General features: G+C 42.4%; 1 protein-coding gene across 1 annotated transcript in view; it reads right to left on the minus strand.

The window, feature by feature from the left end:
- Positions 1 to 730: 730 nt before the first annotated feature.
- The window catches only part of LOC138568344 (uncharacterized), a 167,701-nt gene continuing 146,684 nt past the window's right edge, over positions 731 to 21,747 (minus strand). Inside the window, exon 6 of the mRNA XM_069646437.1 lies at positions 731 to 21,401. Coding sequence (XP_069502538.1) covers positions 20,641 to 21,401 — 761 coding nt within the window. The 3' untranslated portion in view covers positions 731 to 20,640. The remainder of the gene's footprint in view (positions 21,402 to 21,747) is intronic.

The raw sequence follows: 21,747 nt of genomic DNA on the forward strand, positions 1-21,747 counted from the left end.
AATTAACACTCGTGGCGTGGGGAGCAGCCAATCAAGCACTGATCTCAGCCCACGTTCCACAGAACCCGCATGCTGCCCCCCTACTCTGGCCCGCCATCTTCTACCCACCCTCCTTTCCTTTATATTTTTTTATATTCTCAACCACCCCTCCTCAGTCCAACTTACCTGATAGAGGCATCGCAGAGACCCGCTGGCACGGCGTCTCTCCGTCTCCCTTTGCCGGCCACAACAGAAATGGATCTCTGTGGCAGCCATCTTGGAACAGTCATTTCCGTGAGGCATCTCGTTCATTCATAGAAAAGACCCTGCTATCGGCAACCCGAGTTACTGCTTTGGTAAACCTGGGCACTAATGGCGTTAGTAACCCGTTTCACGGGCTACACCGGGGTTAAAGTCCCAGTGCCCTCGTTAAATGCCCTGGCTTCGCTCAGGCCTTTAAATCGGCTGCAGGGCCGTTACCCCCGGTGTAGCCCATGGAAAGGGTCATTAACACCATATTGGTTTAATTTAAAGCAAGATCTAGATAACAGGTAACAGTGGTGCCCACTCTCCATGTTAGTGCACTTCTAGTCTGCACAGAAGTCCTTTCACCTTCATGGTACTCAGATCTTGCGCTCTCAGACATCTACAGGGAAGTGATCAGGGTTTTTCCATGTGACACGCTATCTTGAGGGTTGCATTAGGGGCCTTGGTCTATTCATAAAACAATGGGAAACCTATACAAGAAATGTTGCTTAGAAAACTTACATTTATTTAACAGATGCACAATTTAATATTAGCACAATCAACATTTACATTTCCCCCCAAATAAATTTCCATTTTGGCACCATGATGGGAATTAGCAGCATTGGAAAAGTAGCAGATCAAGGAAGGGATTGCCTACTTCCATTGTTGGATTGTTTGCGGGGGGAGTACTGTATTGCCAGCCATGGCCCACCATGCTTATTCTTTCACCCCCCATGATGCTTTTAGTGAGAAAGTAGGCAGAGTGGTTGCTCATGGTCAACTTGAAGAGTTCATCGTTGTGTTGTAGGTGATGGATGGTGGCACGGCACTTAGAGCTCCCGAGCCGTTCGCCTCAGTAGGAGCCCATCGGGCAGGTGGGCTAATTCTCTAATACCACAGGGTCAGAGCATACACTAACTGATGCCAACAGGGAGGCAAAGTGCTGCATGAGATATGCCAATTACCGCCTCACGCTTTTGTCAGGTTCCCTGCATCTCATTTGGGCAATCCAAGGACCCGTCGGGGCTCATAATTCCAAAATGGGGTTTCAAACTGGTACACAGCAGAGTGTGGGAGTTCGCATAGGGTAGTGCCGAGGGAGGCGGAGGCGGCCCAGCCCCAATGCATAGGATGCACAAGCACACGGATGATTATAAGCAGGGAACAACATTAAGAGTAGATCGGACCAGTATGACGCTGTGTGATGACAACTGATTCATACATGCCAACAGTCTCCATTCCATTCAGGAGACACTAGTCCAGTTGTTTTTAACTTTGAATTCTGGGATTTTCGGCCTGGATTTGGCCATTATATTTTTTAACCTGAAAATAATGTGTTTTCAGATCCACAGAACTATTTCACATGCTGCATACATTTATGAATACATCAACAAGTGTTTTCAGATCCACAGAACTATTTCACATGCTGCATACATTTATGAATACATCAACAAGTGTTTTCAGATCCACAGAACTATTTCACATGCTGCATACATTTATGAATACATCAACAAGTGTTTTCAGATCCACAGAACTATTTCACATGCTGCATACATTTATGAATACATCAAGTCATCCATTATGTTTCGTCCTCATCCTTTAACCCTACAGTACAGATGTTTTCACTTACTAAAACTGATCATTTGAATAAAACGTATAACTCATTTCATTATCCTTTAAAACTTATCATTGCATTAACATTTAAAAGTACAGTACTCATTACTCCACTAAATAAGAAACATTTCGATAAAACCAATCATTTCATTTCATATTAATTCACCCAATTTAACACCCGCCATTGTCCATACATTATATAGTGCATTCATTGGTGACGCATTATTAGAATTAAGCAATCATTCCAGAATGCCCCCTCACTTAGAGTGTTGCTATTATGAACACATTAGGCAAGCAGTTTCAGATATAGGTGTTCCAGAGTCTCACAAGAGGTCAATATGTGCTGTGAAGTCAGACTTTAGACAAAGGCGATAAGTACGCAACTTCCGGGGTATAAGCAATTTAGGGCCCAAAGTGGTAAATGCAGGGAGGTGGTACCGCGTCGACAACAAATCAAATCTACGAAGCAAGCTAGAAGGACATTTCTGCAGGTTGGGCTGCAGAGTCAAATATTTATACCTCAAGGGGCAATGACCCGGATATCTTTTGAGGGATTCAATAGGCGCATAATTAGCGACCCAGTGCCAAGCGTTTATTCTTTTCTCAAACTCATTCTGCATTTGGTAAAAGTCAAATGACCAATCTAGGGTCCAATCAAGCGCTTTAAACAAATCGAGAGTTCACATTACCCAGGAATGTAGCCTGTTGCCCTTGAGCTTCTTCCGCATCAGAGGACTCGGTCCCCTCAACTACTGGCACTTGGGGGTCCTTCCATGGTTTGATGAGCCGTATGCCCCTTATCCTACGAACTAATGAGGAGAGTGAGTGTAGCCCAAACTCAAGGCGCACCAACTCAACCGGAAAAAGACCTGGGTAGGTTCTATATACATCTCCAAAATCTACCCTCGATTACTTTTAAGCATCCCAGGTCAGTCATAAAGAGTGTTTCCAACCCATATACTATGGCCGGCGAAACTTATAATCTTTGTTTATATAAAAGTGAGATACCCGCATAGCTATACCCCACCGGGTTATTGACACATTTTTATATTAGTGGAGTCTGGAGGATAGCCTTACGTTTCCTCTCTGCCATAAATTCCACATGCTTTCCATTATCTAATTCCAAATCAAGATATCTATAGCAGGAATGCAATTTGATCTTGCCCTCAGCGATCATCATGGGAGTTGTCTTACAGCCCTTCCCATACCACATAAGCTTTGTTTTTTCAGTGTTAAGGACCAAGCCATGTTGCCCAGCATATCTGCACAGCTCGCCGACTGTCCCACGTAAGTATGGTCAAGCAAAACAATGGCATCCGCATAGGACAGCCAGCGAACGTGTTCACCCATCAACATCGGTGTGCAAACATTCACTTTACTCAGACAGTCAGGCAGATCTGAAATGTATAAGCTAAACAATAGGAGGCTAGGACATAGCACCAACTTTAACGCAAAATTAGTGGGGTCCGGGTCGCTGCTGGTCACTCCAGCGTCCAACTGGCCACAAACGTGTGGATTCATGCAGCTGTTTAATCGCCTCCAGCAAACAGGCAGGGCTGCCAAAGCTAATCAGCTTTTGTCACATGATTAATCGTGTAAAATGCTGCCCATATGTCGACATATAGCACGTAAAGAGTGGGCATACCCTCAGCTATGAACTTTCCAATCATCGTGTCCAAGAAAAGCAAGTCGTGTGTCGTAGGTGATCCCTCCCCTAAATCCCATCTGGAAGGTTCCCAGCAGCTGCCTAGACTCAACCCAGTCCTGCAGAACCCTGAGGAGTAATGTGGCAAACAATTTGCCAGTAGAGTTCAACATGGACAGGAGACAATAGTTGGCCGGCAGGCTCCTGCTACCATTCTTAAAGACGGGAATTCAGATAGATCGTCACTGTGATTGTGGAATAAGACCAGAATAACACACCTTCCTGAATAAGATATCACAAGGATCTGGGCCCATAATTCCCGGTTCTGTTTTAAAACAACATTAGCTAACCCATTAGGGCCAGGCGATTTAGAAGGTTTTAACTTCTGTAGCAGAATTTCAACATCTACTTCGTCAAAAGTTAATTCAAAAGGTATATATGGGCGTTCTAACTGTTCATCAGGAACCGCTTTTTCTGCAAACAAAGTTTTTGTGATGTATATAATCCAGACTGAGGCAGAAATCGGGTTAATAATAAGTTGTTTCAAAGGACCTCAATAGGCACCCAGTGCTTCCCATATGAGTTTTGTCTTTCCTTTTAAGTATTTTAACACATTCCGCCACTGCATCTTATTCAGAGAGAATTTGTGCCTTCTTAACCAGTTGGTAAACCTGTTTTTGGCTGAGCTAATCTTCAAATGGCACTCCCAAATAGCCGCAGTTCCTTTCTTAATAAGTCTGATCTTAAGTCGCAATGCAGGTTTGGCTCGTACAATATCTTTATAGTACCTTTTTTATATTACTATTGTTAACCGGGAATGCAGACAGTTGGGTGACCATGGCAGATGATTCGTTCAACATAGAGATCCATTGTTCAGTGGCATCAGCAGGCATATTCTTAATATCCGCCAAATAATGATCCACTTTATTTTCCTTGTGACAACCCATCCTGTCTAGATTACATTCCCTCCCACTGATCTGATTACCTCCCCCATTAACTATTCTTCCAGCCCTAAATGTTACCTTATTGCTGAATGCAGGCATAGAGATCTGTAGTACCACCTTCGAATGATTGCTTTTTTCATTTGGCAGTATAATAAAACCTCTAAGGGGAATTAAATCACACAAGAAATATACATAGTTGATAGTGGCTTGACTGGGCCCATGGTGCCAAGTCAAAAACCCCGGGACATCTCCCATAGTACACCCGTACATCATCGCCATGTCACAATCCCTGAGGAAACTGTACCAGCGCTGCCGGGCCCTATTCATCATGGACTGTACCAAGATGCTGTTCGCCTGAATCCAATCAGTAGCTTCTAGCACCGCTGTATCTCTACAATATGCGTTCAAGTCCCCTGCCAATATTATAAAGTCTGACTCGGTCAACTACCAAGACATTATTACTCAGCGATAGTGGCAAAAATTCCACCAGTTAAGTTGCACCCCGGCGGGTCATAAACATTCAACAAAAGTAACCTTTTTTGCTGATCATGCAGGTCTGAACGGAGTACAACAGTAAGTAGCCTTTTTTCCAGAATAGGTAGGTTTATTACCTCTGATGATAAACCTTGTTATACCGCAGTTACCAACCCACCAAAGGGGTACCCATACAATCCACGTTGGCCCAATTTTTGATAAACTACATAACCCTCCACAACCAATTATGAGGACATCCACTTCGCCTGGAACACAGCCAACGATCTCAACAGGCCCAAGGAACCTGTCTGATCAAGTAAGTGGCTAGGGCCTCGAGTGTTCCATGTAATTAAACTAATGCAGTCCAGCTTTCCTTGGCATGGGGCAGAAATGTGGCCAACTTGTTTCAGCCATATTGATCTTCAAAGGGTTTACAAGGACTTGCAACTCTCGCAGATTTATTCAGGGCTCACATTTTGTTGATGACGCTTTTCGACTTTGCGTTGAGTTAATCACAGTGAGTGTCGTTATCCACTCTAAATCCCAGTTTAAGGAAATGTTTTGCATGCGCTGTTATTAAATCAGCGATGACCACTGAGATACAATGCACCCGAGTGGTGTTTCTGTAGGCACCTTCAATTATTTCTACAACATCCAAATCATCAGTGCTTAATACTCACAAAGGAGGGTTTCGCTGCAGAATATTGAGGAACACGGACATATTTATTAATGATCCTTCCTATTAGAGTATATACTAGCTATAGCTATAATTTTAGCGTCAGTATGAACCCCAGAATTTGCTTGCGATTCTGGACGTAGGTAAGTGATCTGTGTTCTTATTAGTCCTTCCGACCACTTTGAGATTTGGTTCCGGTGTAGAGCACCTTTCCTTGACAGTCTCTCTACTAGAGTCCAGTTCAGAAATTGATTCCTCGAAATCTAATTCAGACATCTTTCGGGTGACTTTTTTCTTTGCACACAATATTATAATTTGTGGGCCAAGGAACTTTATTCCCAGAGTGAAGGGTTTCTCAGTTTGTTTCTGGTGCAGTTTTAACTGCCGTCACTGCTTGCGGCTAAGAGCTGCCTCTGATTTCCCGGTGCAATCCAAGTCAGACGTCGAGGTCCTGGAGGCTTTTACCTGAGCAGCAACCTTCGTCTCTGGTCTATCTGCAACAGGATCAGAGACGGTTTGCTCTGTCCCAACACCGTAAGGCGTTCAGGTGAATTAGTACACCTTCCTATCGACCGCCGAGCTTCGATTCCCCTGCAGTGAAACACCAAGCTGGCAGTATTCAACCTAGACCCTAATATAAGAGAAACTGCTGTCGGCTGTACTTCCACTTGCTCTTCATTAGTGATTGGAGTAATCGGGTCCATAAGCAGGGGGTGCAGCTATCTCGGTCTGAAGTGAGTAGCACAAGTCAAGGAGAGAGTTATTACTGTGGATTGTATTGAGTCATGGCGATTAATGCCCTCTCCTAATACTTCCCCTCCTGAGACTGGTTTGCCTTTTTAGAGAGAAAAGACCTTGGCCGTGTGGCCAACGGTGCAGGCTGCACACCCTTATTCCACTAAACAGTGGTATAGTTCAAAAATAGTAGCAATGAGAGTATTCTTGAATTGATTCCTTTTTCAAAGAGTTTTAATTAATCACGCTTCATTAGCATGGTACGCCAATTTTCAAATCAAATTTTCGTGGTAGAATTAATCACATATGCGGCCAATGCATTTCGGGACAAAACCCTTCTTCAGGGCCTGTGATTACACCTTTTCATACAATATTTGGTCTCAACTATCATTGCATAGTCAACATTATACCACTAAATCGAACAAAAATATCATCAGTAACAAATCATTAATAAGACGTTAACATATCAACATATTAAATGCATATGTTGTCAAAATCATATGAGCCAAATAGAGCACAGTAGCAATCATAGATTACCCAATTTTCATTTAGGTGGTGTGAATTTCATGAATCATGTCGAGGTTGGAAAATGTCAAAATCAGAAAAAATAATAAAGAAAACAAAAACAATAAAAACACATAATCGTGATATTAACCAACTTGACTGTAACATCATCTTACTTTTAACAAGTATACTAAGCCAGTGCCACTAACCTTAAAAAAAAGTGAATGCTCGAAAATCTTGCTCTTCCACCCGCGGTTAAGCCCGTTGGAAGATTACCTGATCAGCAGTGGCCTCTGTAACAAGATCGTCCACGTGTGTGTAAGTAAATTCAAACTATATAATCATTCAAGTCCACTCCATGTCATAATGTGTAAATACAGACTTACAAATGCAGTAGCTCCGCTAAGTTCTGCTAGACCCTAACGGTCTGACTGTATGCCTTTCACTTTCGCCTGCGGTCTTGCCCGTGGGAGAATAACACATGCGCCTGCGGTCTCTGTAGAGAGATCGAACGTGTGTAAACAAACATAAATCACTCGTAAGGTGAATCCCTCCGTGTTTGCATATGATGTCCACTTACATGCAGGGGAAGAAGAATTAACAGTTCTCTGGTGAAGACGAACGCTGTCGCGCGCGTGCACAGCAGTGTCTGTGGGAAAGTGTTGTGGCAGCAACCAGTTGCCTAGGCAACTGTTGCTTTGTATACGGCGGCCATATTCGAATGGATCGACTGAATGGCTTTACTCAAGCTCGTTAGGCAGCCATTTTGGAATGCTTATATGCTTATGTAGAAGCTCATTACAATCTGTATAAAGGCACCTTGTAACGCTAATGTTTATGTGCATAATTACCACTTACTGTTGATTATACAGAAATTAAATAAAATGAGCTTAAACAAAAAATCAAAATAACAAGATTAAAAAAAAAATGTAATCAAGATAATTATAAAATAACATACGTAATCAGAAAACATTGCTAGAATGATTCATAGAAAACAGCTAAGATCTAGCTCCTCGTTCATTCCTTCTGGAGCAATAGACCCCATCCTTTCTATCCATTGTGCCCCTTTCTGGGCCTTCAATTTCTTCATGTTGCTGTTTTGGCCCTTGGTTGGTATAACTTCCAAAACTGCAAATTTAAGCTGGGCGACAGTGTGTCCACTATCATGAAAATGTCTTCCTACTGATGATGTTCTATACATGATTTATGCTCATTGTTGCGAACCCGTACCCTGCGTGCGGTTTCTTTCACATAATACTGGGCAGAAGGACACTTGACGGCATATATAACATTCTCTGACAAACATGTCGCATGACATTTCAACTTGATCTGCTCTCCTGTTCGAGGATGGGATATAAATGGTCCTTTTATTATATTGTTGCAATTCCCACAGCTCATGCACTGGTATGTGCCCGGATGCTTATCAGGTGTTCTCGGTTTGTCTCTTTGCTTGCCATGCGTGTCAACTAGCAAGTTCCTTAAGTTATTGCTTTTTTGATAAGCAAAAACAGGAGGGTTAGCAAATAGTTCTTTGGTTCTATTATCATTCTGTAACACACTCCATCTTTTCAGAATGCTATCCTTAATTTGTCCGCTCTGTGTAGAGAACTTCGTGAAAGGGTTTGCCCTTTTCCCTGCCTAAAAATACAAGCTTATTTTACCAGTTTCAAGTAGAGGTTTGGTCGTTTCCATATTTCTCAGATTGCCGTCAGTGCCATCAGAAAGCAACTCGCCAGTATCATTATGTGGAGCATCATTACAGGCTTTCCTTTTGTTTTTTTTGTTGCATAGGTTATAGGTAGTCATGTTCCCCTTGTGTTTATTTGCCATTATTAACTGATGAATGACACAGTATCAACAACCAGACCACAATGTTGCTCCACAAGACTACACTAATACGAGGTTAATCATTTTTTAGCTTGCAATCAAAGGAAATGTCCAAACAGGTATCCATTGATAACAGTAAAACAATTACAGAGAATACAATAACAGCGAATAGAAAACAGAGAAAAAAAACATCGACAATGTTTACAAATATATATGGCAGTGGGATAAGGGGCTAAAACGGTTGGGGAGGGGGTTGGGATGGGGATAAACGCATAGGAAATTGGAAGGTTTTGGGGATCCCCCCCAAATAGAATTTTTTTTTTTTAAATTAAAAAACAAATAAATAAAAAAGTTAAAAAATCGATTTCTTTCTGTGTTCTATTCACTGTTCTTGTCATTCATGGTTTTCTAATATGCAAAATCACATACATAGATCCGTCCAAACATCGTACCTTAGAGTAAAATCGCCTTCCTCAGCCCTCACTCCAACAAACCGCTGCAGTACTTTTGTGAGAGAACTTGCTGTGAGCGCACGCGCGCAGTAACGCGCAGTTGGAGATTAAGTAGTCACCACACCCGGGAGGGAGAAGCCGTCAGTCCAGGTGCAGCCAGGAATTAGGTGCAAATAAATATGCAGGAAGGCAGCATGGCCTGCCAAACCGTTGCAGTACTTGTGTGAGTACTTGCTGTGAGTGTGCTATTTTGCCATTATTAACCCTGGGCTACAAATTCTCAGAATGGCAGCAATCGACTACCGGCTTTCAAAATGGAATGGATAATGTTGGCAGGCATGATGATTGAAAAGCACCCCCTCTTTCGTCAGCATCTATCTAGAAGGGTGTGTGATTTGTTGTGACTTGTGGTGTGGCATAGGTGTAGCATTGAACGCAAGTGTTAGGCCTCCCCCTGTATCTCCAGCCGATTCTGGGTCCCCTTCCTCTTCAGATGACCAGCTAAAGGAATGTCAAGAGAGAATACACCAGGAGGGTGAAACCCAGATAGGGCCTCCTCGGAGCCCAGACGCAGGGGCCTCTGTCAAGAGTGCGCGCAGGAAAAGGACCGCCTTCAGCAAGGGCCAGAGCGAATTCCTGAAGGCCATGTTCTACTTGGACCCTTACCCGGACTTCCAAAAGAGGAGCCAGCTGGCGGAGATCGCAGACATCCATGAAGCTAGAGTCCAGGTGAGACTGGGTTTCTAAAATTGTTGACGGGTCTGAAAACTCCCCACTGCCCTTTCAACACCAATTTCACAGGGAGGGGGAATAGGGATGGGAAGTCCATGGAGAAATTGGAAAGCCTTGTGTCTTTGAAAGGCCGATACGGGTGGCACAGTGTCATTAAGATGCTATGCTTGGCAGACATCTCAGTGACCAGACCACAGCCTTGCTTGCCTTTCTTACAGTGCAGTCCACCTCTGAGATTCCACACATAAAGATGGCATCTGGCTTGTGTATTCATGGTCCAGCAATGAGGATACTTTCAGTTCCTCCGAGTCACGTTTGGTAGGTTAGTGCCCATCTTCCCTTTGCTACAGGTTTATGACCTGTTCAGAACTTCTACTTGCACAGAGCACTTTGCTCAGTGATTATAGTCTATGTTTAATTGCGTAAACCACACAGGCTAGTAAATTAATTTCTGCTAAGTGTCTCACCCACACTTCTTTTGCCCCCCTCAAGGTTTGGTTCCAAAACCGAAGGGCCAGATGTTTGCCCAGAGGCCTCCAGAGATGCCCGGCGGATGCATTCAGGTACCCTCCAGAGGGAAACCCAGCCGCCATTCACCCTGAAAGCAAGATGCCACACCTGTGGGGGGTCCGCAGCTCATGCCATGGAGGGAGCCGTCAGATGTGGGCGAAGGAGAGCGGGATAAAGCAGGAGAGCCTCCAGTGGGACATGCAGCCCATAGACTCATGCACAGTGCTCAGGCAACAGTGTCGCACCATAGCTGGGCACTGGCAAAACCATACTGTTTCACCAAAGGCTCTTTGGCCAATGTTCCCTGCCACCAATTCAGCAGTGGGCCCATGTACTCTATTTATACCAGATCCTATCGAAGACCACTCAAAATGGACAGAAGGGTCACCCACATCTCAAACTTTCCAGGCTTCAAAGAGAGGCCAGGAACAACCTCAGGACCTCCAATTCCTGATGTGCAGTGCAACCCATAAACCACCACACCACCAAAAGTAACATGACTACATCCACCAGCAAGCATTTGGGTTGTAGCTGAAACTTAGATTTAACTACACATACACCTTTTAAAGAATGGGTCCCGGCTGGTTCCACCAGTTACACAGCATACCTATCTAATGCTTCTCTGAATCTTTCATGCTGAACTTCTTGCAGGTGTGAGGCACATAGAAACAGTTTGCCAAAGAGGTTTAACGTGCCTATATGGAGTTAACATGTTTTTTAAAATGCATATTTCATATGTTTATTTAATTCTTTACTTTCTTGTGCTGCGTTCTATTTATTTTAATTAGATTTTTGTAAATAAGTAGTTTAAGATGTTCTTTTAATAATGCTCGTCACTTGGCTTTCTCTGGTAAACCAAAGTCCGGTCCGGTCCTAAGTATTGACACATCAGTCTGTCTTCTGTTTCTGCTCAGAGAGATGCAAATGACTATTATCCTGAAATAAATCGCAAAAAACACATTTAATCAGCTACGTCTGTGTCTTTCTTTTGTTTTTGTGGGAGGTTTCAATGTAACCTTCACAGTGCTATGTTTTAGAAAAATTCCACGTCTTGCCCTGGTTTCCTTTTTTGTTGTTGCAATGACGCCCAAAAACCTTTATCGCTAAACCCTTCTTGCATCCTATCCTGACATGCTATTTTATTTGTTTTCACATTTGCAATGTGCTACATGCCACGAGCGGTCACAGCTGCGGCTGGATGGCATAAAAATAACCATTCAGAGGAAGAAGAGTTTGTCTTGGAGAAGCCAGGTCTCCGAACTTTTTTGAACTTGAGGCGAGAAGGTTCATGAGGTAGCACTCCACCGTCTGGCAAAGAGGCGGGAGAAGGCTTTTACTCCCTACATCATTCATTTACATTTTTGGGAAGTAGAAGCATTGGGTGAGCAGATGCCCTGCATTGTCGATTATTTCGTAAGCGGCGCTTTTGATTGAGCAATAAAGTTACGTAGGAACATGGAAATGTTTTGTTCCACACAGCTACCGTATGGTATTGGACCTGGACTTATGTCGCATTTAATCATTAGCCTGGCAAGACTATAGAAACTGCAGTGTGTGGCGGGAGGAGGAACACCCACCTGCTATTCTGAGATCTCTCAGTCATGCTCTACCATCTCTCACCGTCTCGAGACACCAAACGTACCCCCTGGCCCTAAGTCCTCTCAGTGCCCCGCCATCCCTTGCATCAAGGTCTTGCGCATCTCGCCACCAAGCTACTGTTCCATATTGTAAGACGTTAGAGAACTGGGGCACTGCAACCACCACTTAAAATCACCACATGCTTCTAAATCCTTGCCATCTAGCCATCGGTGAACAAGCCATCATCATGGGTAGTGGAGCAGAGTAAAACCGATGTTCTCTAGAATAGCCAGCTGTCGGCAAAGCGTTCCAAAAGTCAGTAAATGGATGACATACACCACTAAAGACTAACCAGAATAAATGTGTAGGTTTTCATAAAGGTTGCTACCTGACGAAGTTTGGGCGAGGCATTATCAGAGGTCCTTCCATGCTGTGAGAATTACCAGGAAAGTGGGCATGGCTACACGTGCTGCGGGATGACAGCTCAATCCAGAGCTCCCGCTCCACTATCACTATTACTACCAAAGGGGCACTAAAAACATACTTTTTCTACAAAATAATTCTCACTCACCTGTTATGTTTGCTACTGGACGACGTTGTGAGTCTTTTTCGCGATCTAGTCTTCAACCTTTGCCACACATCCAGGAGGCCCGATGCAGCAGTATCAAGCTAGGAATGCCTTGCACTTCCCGTCAGCAACGTCAGGTCGCGTCGGAAGGTTGATGTGGCCCGTATTTTCATCGAGGTACAGCGTTCTTCTACAACACGGGAAGCCGAATACAAAACGCTGACTCCTTTCACCATTCTTTGAATTCGAGAACTCATTTACGCCAAATGGCTGTGGAGCTGTTTCTTCTGGTGCATTAACAACAGCTTATCTGCTACAAACCCGGGTGTGAAGGTACTTAGAACCTATTGTGTAGGCTGCTATTGGTTTCATTTTAAGGAAATATTTTCATAAAAATTGGCATTAATTGAAGAAGCAACCTTGAATATCTGTTCAGCATCTGCTTTAAAGCTGGTTATCGACAATATACAGGAGTTACTATCTCACAACCAGTTACTTGAACAAATAAGTAATTCATGAGAATTCCAACAGCATGCACATTTTAAAGAGGCGGTTATCTTGCTATCAAAGTTCCACCAATAGCGTCCTCAATAAGCTTTACGAATAATAAGAAGTAACTTTAACACTTAAATACAACTGGAGACAAAGGGACTTAGACAGTCCTGGTGCGATATTAAGACTCCTCTGTGGCCCTAACACATCTCCCAAGATGTCCTCACAAAAAAGTAAAACAAAAGGCTTGGCTAACATAGAACATCAGGCGCCACCTTAAAAATGCCAAAAGTGTCTCCCCTCCTCCTAATCAAACCACATTGGAATCAAACATAGCGACTATTCTAATGGAAATAAGAGCACTCAAGCCCTTTATGGAGACCACTAAAACCAAGCTCCAACAACTAGACGAAAGATGGACAAGCTTTGAGAACAGAATTGAAGAAGTAGAGAGAAGGGTTGGTGTGGCTGAAGACGTTGCCATGAACGTAGTTCACATGGAACAATCCATACCTAACCTTCAGAAACAAAATGAAGACTTGGAAAATAGAAATCGCAGAAATAATCGGCACGTCTTTGGCATTCCAGAAGGAGCAGAAGGGGATGATGTGGCTCTTTTTCTTAAGAAAACCCTTCCAAACATTTTTAATATACAGTCGCCCATTGCTCTTAATATTCAAAGGGCACAAAGAATTGGACCTAAAAGGGCTGAGTCATATAAGAAAATTGCACCAAGAACAATTGTTTTCCTGCTTCTTGAATACACTCAGCTCCAGCTGATTCTGCAGAAAGCTAAAGGAATGGAGCATTTGATATGGTTGGCCACAGGACTTTTATCCCACAAGATGTGTCCAAAATCACAGCTCAATGGAGGAAAGACCTACTCTCATACTGTCCTGTGCTCAAGCAATTAAATGCCAGATAAGGTTTGATCCACCCTTGTACTTTCAAAGTCACCATTAAGGTAAGACATCTTCATTCAAGGACCCAGCCGATTTAAAGAACTACATAAGACTGAAAAAGATGGAAGTGATGGATACAGGCAATGCCAGTCATACTTGATTCTCCTTCCTTCCTCACCGGTTTCTGCCTCATGATTCACTACAAAAGTAACTTCCTTGGAATAATCATCCCTCTCGAACTGTCAACCTAAGGACTTTCTGGGGCTGACTTTTTCCCTGGTTTTTGCTTGCTCTTTCGCCCTATATGGGATGCGCATACACCCTCTTACAGCACAGCATTGCGACTCTGATCTTTGAGCCTTTTCTTTTTGCTCTATTTCATTTTCTCATTTGTTGTCTTAAACACCATCAAGCTATAATATTCTACCTGATAACACCCTACTGTCAGGTGATGCAATGTTGGACTTTTTATTCTTTTTTTCCTTTTTGTTTTTTACACCCATTCTTTATATTTTATAACAACTTTTGACATTCTACTTATGTTCTAGAATTTGTAAATCTCTGGATAAGCGCAAACACTTTGACTATGGACAGATTTTAAATGTTTATCCTTTATTAACATTACTATTATTACTCTTCCCTAGATTATGACCTTGAGATGTAGGACATGGAATGCTAAATGTCTAAATAACCCAATTAAGAGACAAAGGGTACTTGCTCACATCAATAGATTCAAACCAACTATTGGCTCATTGCAGGAGACACATGTATCCTTACAGGAATCCCTGAAACTGAAGAGATTTTGGGTAGGCGAGGTGATAGACAGTCAGGCAGACGGTAAACATAATGGAGTGGCTATCCTAATCAGGAAAGGTACCAGATCCTACATAAAGACACAGATAAGCGTGGTGATGGGTTTTAGATAATTTATCAATTAACTTTCAAGTTTTTTCAATTCTAAATATTTATGGGCCCCCTAACCCTGATCCCAAGTTTTGGAGCGAAATGTAGCAGATGATCCTGCAAGCAGATCTCCCGAATTAGATAATCTGTGGAGACTTTAATAATGGTATTGACCCCTTCCTAGATAGAAAATCCCCATGTCAATTCATATGCAGTAAATCAGATACTGAATTTACAAAATGTTTAGCAGAAATTGGTGTTGTTGACTCTTGGTGGTTTGCTCATCCAACTGATCTAGACTTTACCTTTCACTCCTTTCCACATAACTCACTATCACGTATTGATTGTATTTGTGTTTCCAAATCCTTAGCATGTGCAATAATTGATTCCACTATTGAATGCTCACTTATATCAGATCACTCTCCTGTAATTACTTATATAGAATTGGGATGTGTTAACAATCACATAAGCAGATGGATATTCAACTACTCACTACTTCAGTATGGCAACTTCCAGAAATCCTTTCTCGAATTTCACCACTTCTTCATTCATATTAATAAAGATGAGGACACCTCTACCAGCACCAACAATTGGGAAGCCTATAAACTAGCCCTAAGGGGACATATCATTTCATACATAGCCGATATAAAGAGGCCAGGAAAGACTTAGACGCCTTATATAGCACACTGCGAGCTCTGGAGAGAAGGTACAATGCAGTAGCAAATTCTAACTCTCTGTTTCTCTATTAAGAAAACATACACCCAACAGGTATATGGTGTGCTTCTGAAATTCAAATCCAAAATATATCAGTCATCCAATAAAGCAGGCAAAGCTCCAGGCTCATATCTAAAAGTTAAAAAACAAAGAGCCAGGATATCTGCTATCAAAAAAGAGTTAGGCAAAACAGTAACCTCTGATGCAGATATCCTGGGTGTCGCTACAAAATCTTATGAAAATCTATACTCTTCTGATCATACGGACACTAACTTTAACTTCAATGACTTTTCCTATCGCTTGAAACATAACCATATTGTGTTAATATTAATTTAATTAACCTTAATGGTCCAATTCATATTAACAAAATCAACAGGGCTATTACATATCTTAAAAAAGGTAAGGCCCAAGGACATGATGGGTTTTCCATGGATTTCTTTGCACATTTTTCTTCTACCCTCTTTCCTAACCTTGAATCACTCTACAACTTCTTATGTAAAGTTTATAAATCACTAGCCTCCTTTACAGAGGCTCTGTTGATCCTATTTCCCAAACAAAATAATGAACTACCCAAGAATTATAGGCCAATCTCATTAACTAATTCAGACTCTAAGATCTTTGCAAAGATTTTAGCCAATAGAATAGAATCCTTTATGTATAAATTAATTATCCAGATCATGTAGGATTTGTCATAGGCAGAATTATTTCAGCGAATTCCAGACTTTTCATGAACCTCTTGTATGGCAATTGTACTTGATACAGAAAAAGCCTTTGACCGCATTGAATGGGACTTTTTATTTCAACCCCTAAATGGCATGGCATTGGGGATGGCTGTATTAAAATAGTTAAACTACAATTTGTATTAACAATCCATTTTCTCCAGTCAAGGATGCCCCCTATCACCTATTTTATTTGTACTTGCTCTTGAACCACTCTTGGAATTGATACGTACAAATAGAGATATTGTTGGGATTGCATGTAGGAGATCGGAATTCAAATTAGCTGCTTATGCGGATGACATACTGATCTTCCTTGACATCCGACCACAACACTTCCACACTTAGTAGACACGATTGATCTTTTCTCTCGATTTTCAGGTTATAGTTTGAACAAGGACAAATCAGAAATGCTTCCGCTTAACGTCTACTGTATTAAAGAAGATCTCACCCCCTTTGGCCTCAGCTAGAATCCTGTTTCTATTGATTACCTTGGTATCTCACTTGCCTCCTCTCTGCCTCAAATGGCTTAAATCAACCTACAAAAATTACAATCAAAACTAAATGAATTCGTAACTACATGGTCTCATTTATACCTGTCCTGGTATGGTAGATTAGAGGCCATTAAAATGATGTTTACACCTGTGATTCTGTATTATTTACAAATGCTTCACTTTCCTTTGTCATCCTCCTTTTTCAAGTCTATCGACAAGATACTTATAGATTTCCTATAGGGTTCTAAGAAAAATAAAAGAATTGCTGCTAGCAAATTGAGATATCCTTATGTAAACAGTGGTGTTAATTTCCCTAATTTCAAAAATTATCATAGAGCCTGTGTTCTCAAACAAGCCAAAAACTAGTTCTCCGATAATGACGACATTAAACCACCCACTTGGCAAACTATTGAAAGATTTCACCATTTGATATTAAAGATACAATATATCTTTTCATTGGATCCAAGTTGGGCTTTTCCAAAATGATAGGTCTTACTTTCCCATTTTTATAGGATTTTCTATTTCATCATATTAATAAACCAGCTGGTACCTTCTCCCCCGTTATCTGACGTAATAATCATATAACCATAAATAAGAGGCCTATCTTCTGTAAAGTATGGATTAACAAAGGAATTACATTCATTGATCAAATAATTGCAGAAGGCGATATCCTTTCTGCACAAGATTTTAAAAATAAATTCTCATTAACAGTATTGCCTCTTAGTCAATACCTTAATTTAATTAATGCATGCCTGGATGCCAGTAATAGGAGTGACTCCCAGCAATTACTTGTTGCTACTCCGAGAATTTGTATCATAGATTCCCCTGATGAAATCAAAGCATCCAATATCTACAAAGTCACAAGTTCTGTAAGAACTTCTAATAATTTATGATAATCTGAATTGCAATGGGAAGAAGACTGTGGAATACATTTTGGCGATAAATTGTGGTCAAAGATTTGGATCAAAACTAAATATATATATCTACTTCAGCGAATTTAACCCAAACCCTTTACTTCTTTATGCATAGAGTATTTATCTCTCCCAGGAAGTTATTCCTATCTAAATTGGAAGATAATGTTCGATGTTGGTCAGGACACCTAGCTTCTGGAACCTTTAGCCGTATATTTGTGGACTGTTTTGGAACCATGTTTGCGCTTCCCTTCAACAGATCTTTAAGATCTCTATTCCCTTGAACTTGACCAATATCCTACTGTGGAGTCTGGCCCTTAATGATGGCAAGATTAGGTCATCTCTGGTTATATGTGACTTGTTTATACTTCTGGCAATACGCTTAACTACCTCAAATTGGAAAGCCTTCACCAAAATCTCTTTAAAAGGTTAGTGGAACAATATATGTGATGCTCATAGATTGGAGAAATGTATGGCTAATTCACCCTCACTTTCTCTCAGACATGATAGAAGATGGCATCAAAAGCTCAACTTAGTTGACTGATATATTGTTAGTCCTGTTTATGACTGTATTGATATTTCCCTTTATACTGTGACTAATCTGATTGTTGTTGAGTAAAGTTTCATTTTTGGTTTTCTTTCTCCCCCTTTTTTACCTTCTCTATTACCCCCTTTCGCTTTATTAATCAGTTCTGAGTAACTCGCTTAAACTTATATGCAAATGAATTTCATACTGTTTATATCCTAGTTAGTATATTGCAAGATATCTTCAAAGTTAACGAATTTCATGCTGTATTTGTTCTTATTTATTACACTATAAAATGTATTTTAATGAGCTCAAAGCCTTGTTATATAACCGTTAGCTCATATAGACTCAGACTGTAACTGTGTACTCTGGTACTAAATAAAATAAAAATCCTTTAAATCCTTAAACTTACCAGGAAAGATACACTTACATTTAGGTGAAACAAAAGAACGCCAGGACTGCAACCACGTTTTCTGAGAAATCTTGCTGAAAGTGACGCATTTGTGACTCTACACATTTTTCTTTTTCCCAATGTTGGGTTTCTACTCTGGCTCGCTCATCCAAGGGTTTTCATTGGGATAAGTGGACTCAAAAGAATTCTCACAGTCTCCAAGTCTATCGCTGGGGATTTTCGTATGTTTCAGTGGGAATTTGGGGCTCCGCAGATACTAAATAAAGCATCAGAGCAGCAGAGCATAATGGCCTACTCAGCAATATGGCGCAATATATGTTCCTAAACAAAAGTAAACCCAGCTATTAGAGCTACATTCTGCAACACGTTTTCTAAACACACAGATTATTTAGTTTTCTCTTGTCTCTATACAAGAATCAGCGACAGAAAAGCGCTAGTTGGTGTTAGGAGCGGGCTGCACAGCACAGAATCTGCCCAGCACCGAGGCCTCTCGCATAGCAGCCAGACTCAGCTTGCCAGCTTCTGAGGTGGCTCCACCACCTTGGTTGAAATCTGCTCACAGGTCTCCTTTGGGCCGCATAGTTACCTCACGCTGGCATCCTCATCATTCACTGCATCCCAAGGAGGTATGTGCCCCTTGAATAGACTGCCCCCATAGTTCGGAGGTGCTGGTCTGCACCCATGCCTCTATTTTGTGTTCCCTAAATGCCCTGTCCTTAGTATTATTCTCTCCCCTCATTCATGTCTAAAGGAAGACACAATAAGCTTTCCAACACCACAGCGAACAGCTTCAAAATAACAAAAATGAAGCAAACATGACCACCCTCAGGAACCCAAATAGGCTCTCTCGGTCTTTGCCCTCTTTCATAGGAATATATAGCCAGCACAATCAACAATCAATGGTGAGGGGTCATGGAAGTTGTAGTCCAAAACATTTGGAGAGCCAATGGTTCCAGACCTCTGGTTTAGGGTATGTCAACTCACGTTCTTCATAAGCAACAGCTACCTTCGGTGTTGTCTCTTAGTATATTATTGAGGTCTTCTTATGCTGATTAAAGTCAATACGCGCAGGAAGGGATGTCTATTAAGATTTTAAGACAGGTAGTTTCACACTGGATCCAAGTTATAGGCACTGTGAGTAATGTCACACATGGTGTTCTATGTCACCATACACTCCGTAGGAGTTAGATGGAATTGTGGGTGATATCTCTTTGGATACCTAGTGCCTGCAAACCTTGCTGTGGGAAGGAAGGGTTTTATGCATACATTCGATGATTACTGAGGGGGGCATCCTTTAAAAATAGTGTTTATTACAGGTATATCATTTGGGATAGTAGGGAATAGTTGCTATGGGGAACATGTAACAATGCCGACAGCCGAGGTGCAACATTGGGGTGGGCTGCAAAGAGTGGTCATCGGGAGGGCAATTGGGGAGGAGGGTTTGGAAGTGAGGGTATATCGTGCAGGGTGTGAAGAAGATGTTCCTTTAAGAGGAAGGTGGCCTGTTTTATTGTGAACGGCGTGTCGGTAGGGATAAGACTTGTAGCTCAATCCCATCGACGTCAACGTCTGATGGTGTACCACATTTTCCTATTCAAATGGTTGCAAGTTATAGGTTCTGTGAGGGAGGTCTCTGATGGTGAAGGAGATGTCCTTTCACACTGTCTATAAGTTCTAGGCACGGCACTGTGGGTAATAGCTTTGATTGCATGAATGTGTTTTCCTCTCACACTGTTTGCAAGTTACTAGGCATATGCTTGATATCTCTAATGGTGTAAAAGGCGTCCTCTCACACTGGCTACAAGTTATAGGTTCTGTGAGTACTGGCTGTGATGGTGCACAAGATGTCCTTTCACACTGGCTGCAAGTTGGTGACTCTGCGGGCAACTTCTCAGATGGCACAGTGCACACAATGTCCTTGTACGCTGGTTGTGTGCTGCACACATTTCAGTGATTGGATGGAGAAGGGAAATAGATCTCTCTCTATTCACCAGATGCGCTTTTCCCATGAGTCGAGAGGTAGATTGTGAAATAGAGGGGTCTTCGTTAAGCAGTGCCTTTCCACCTCTATCAGGACCGTACCGCTCTACGACACGCACACCACCACCTCCTCCCAGTCCTCATCACTCAGTAACCGCAGGTTCACATTCTTATAATTGGCCAAGTCTGCCATACGGTATGTCTTAATGGCTTCATAGATCTTCCTGATCACTGGGGTTACGGGCTGGAACCCACCCTTCTCAGCCAGCCAACAAAAGTATTCCCACTGCAGGGTGTCCAACTTCAAGAAATATTTTGGTTTCTGGCCGGTGGCCAGGTGGCACCGATACTCTTTGTCCGCTTGCACTGCCATGGCTGACTGAGAGGGTAATCGGCACGTGCCTGCCAGCACCGCCAGGCAATAACGCACTTGGCAGTAAAAGAGGATAAATGGGCAAACTGTGGTGCAGAGACCAATGAAGAAGAGGCTGGGGGTGCCAGGGAGGATGAGGTGTTTGTAGAGAGGGGGAAGTGATGCCTCACCTGCCTGCAGCCCTATGTCCTGCCACAGGAACGGAAAGCGGTAGTTGTACCCTGTGCAGAAGATGAATGCATCGGCTGGTTGTGTGGAGCCATCTTGGAAGGTGATGCTTTTCGGGGAAAATCGCAGTACGCTGGGTGCTTGGAAGACGTTGGCTGGCAGTGGACCCATCAAGGAGGCACTGCGGTGGCTCAGGATCACTAGCTTGGCCACAGAGCAGATCTCTAGGGCGATGTCAATGCCCGAAGGGCCAGACCCCAGAACCACGACGGTTTTGTCAGCAAAAGGCTCTGGGTGGCGGTAAGCATGACTGTGAAGGAGCAGACCTGCGAAGAGAGACACATAGAACAAGTCAGAACATGGGGCATGAGAATGTGGGGTAGATCGCAAGAATTCTTACACTGAAGCCAACCCTCCAACCCCCCACTCACCAACAAGGGCAGCCTTACAGTGGCATGAAACAAATATCCCCTTATAAAGGGATGCAGGGGGGTGCCTAATGTTCCCACCATCTAGAGACATGCACGGACCATGGGCCTATCTGGGGGTCATTGCACAGTGGGGGTCCAGCTGTACTGCAGGGATGGCTGTTGCCACCCAACTACCACAAACAACTACACACAAATGATAAACATAGGTGTACACCAACCACAGGAAACGTTGTAGAACAAT

Source organism: Ambystoma mexicanum, chromosome 1p, assembly GCF_040938575.1.
Source record: "Ambystoma mexicanum isolate Mex_15411 chromosome 1p, UKY_AmexF1_1, whole genome shotgun sequence".
Classification (NCBI taxonomy): domain Eukaryota; kingdom Metazoa; phylum Chordata; class Amphibia; order Caudata; family Ambystomatidae; genus Ambystoma; species Ambystoma mexicanum.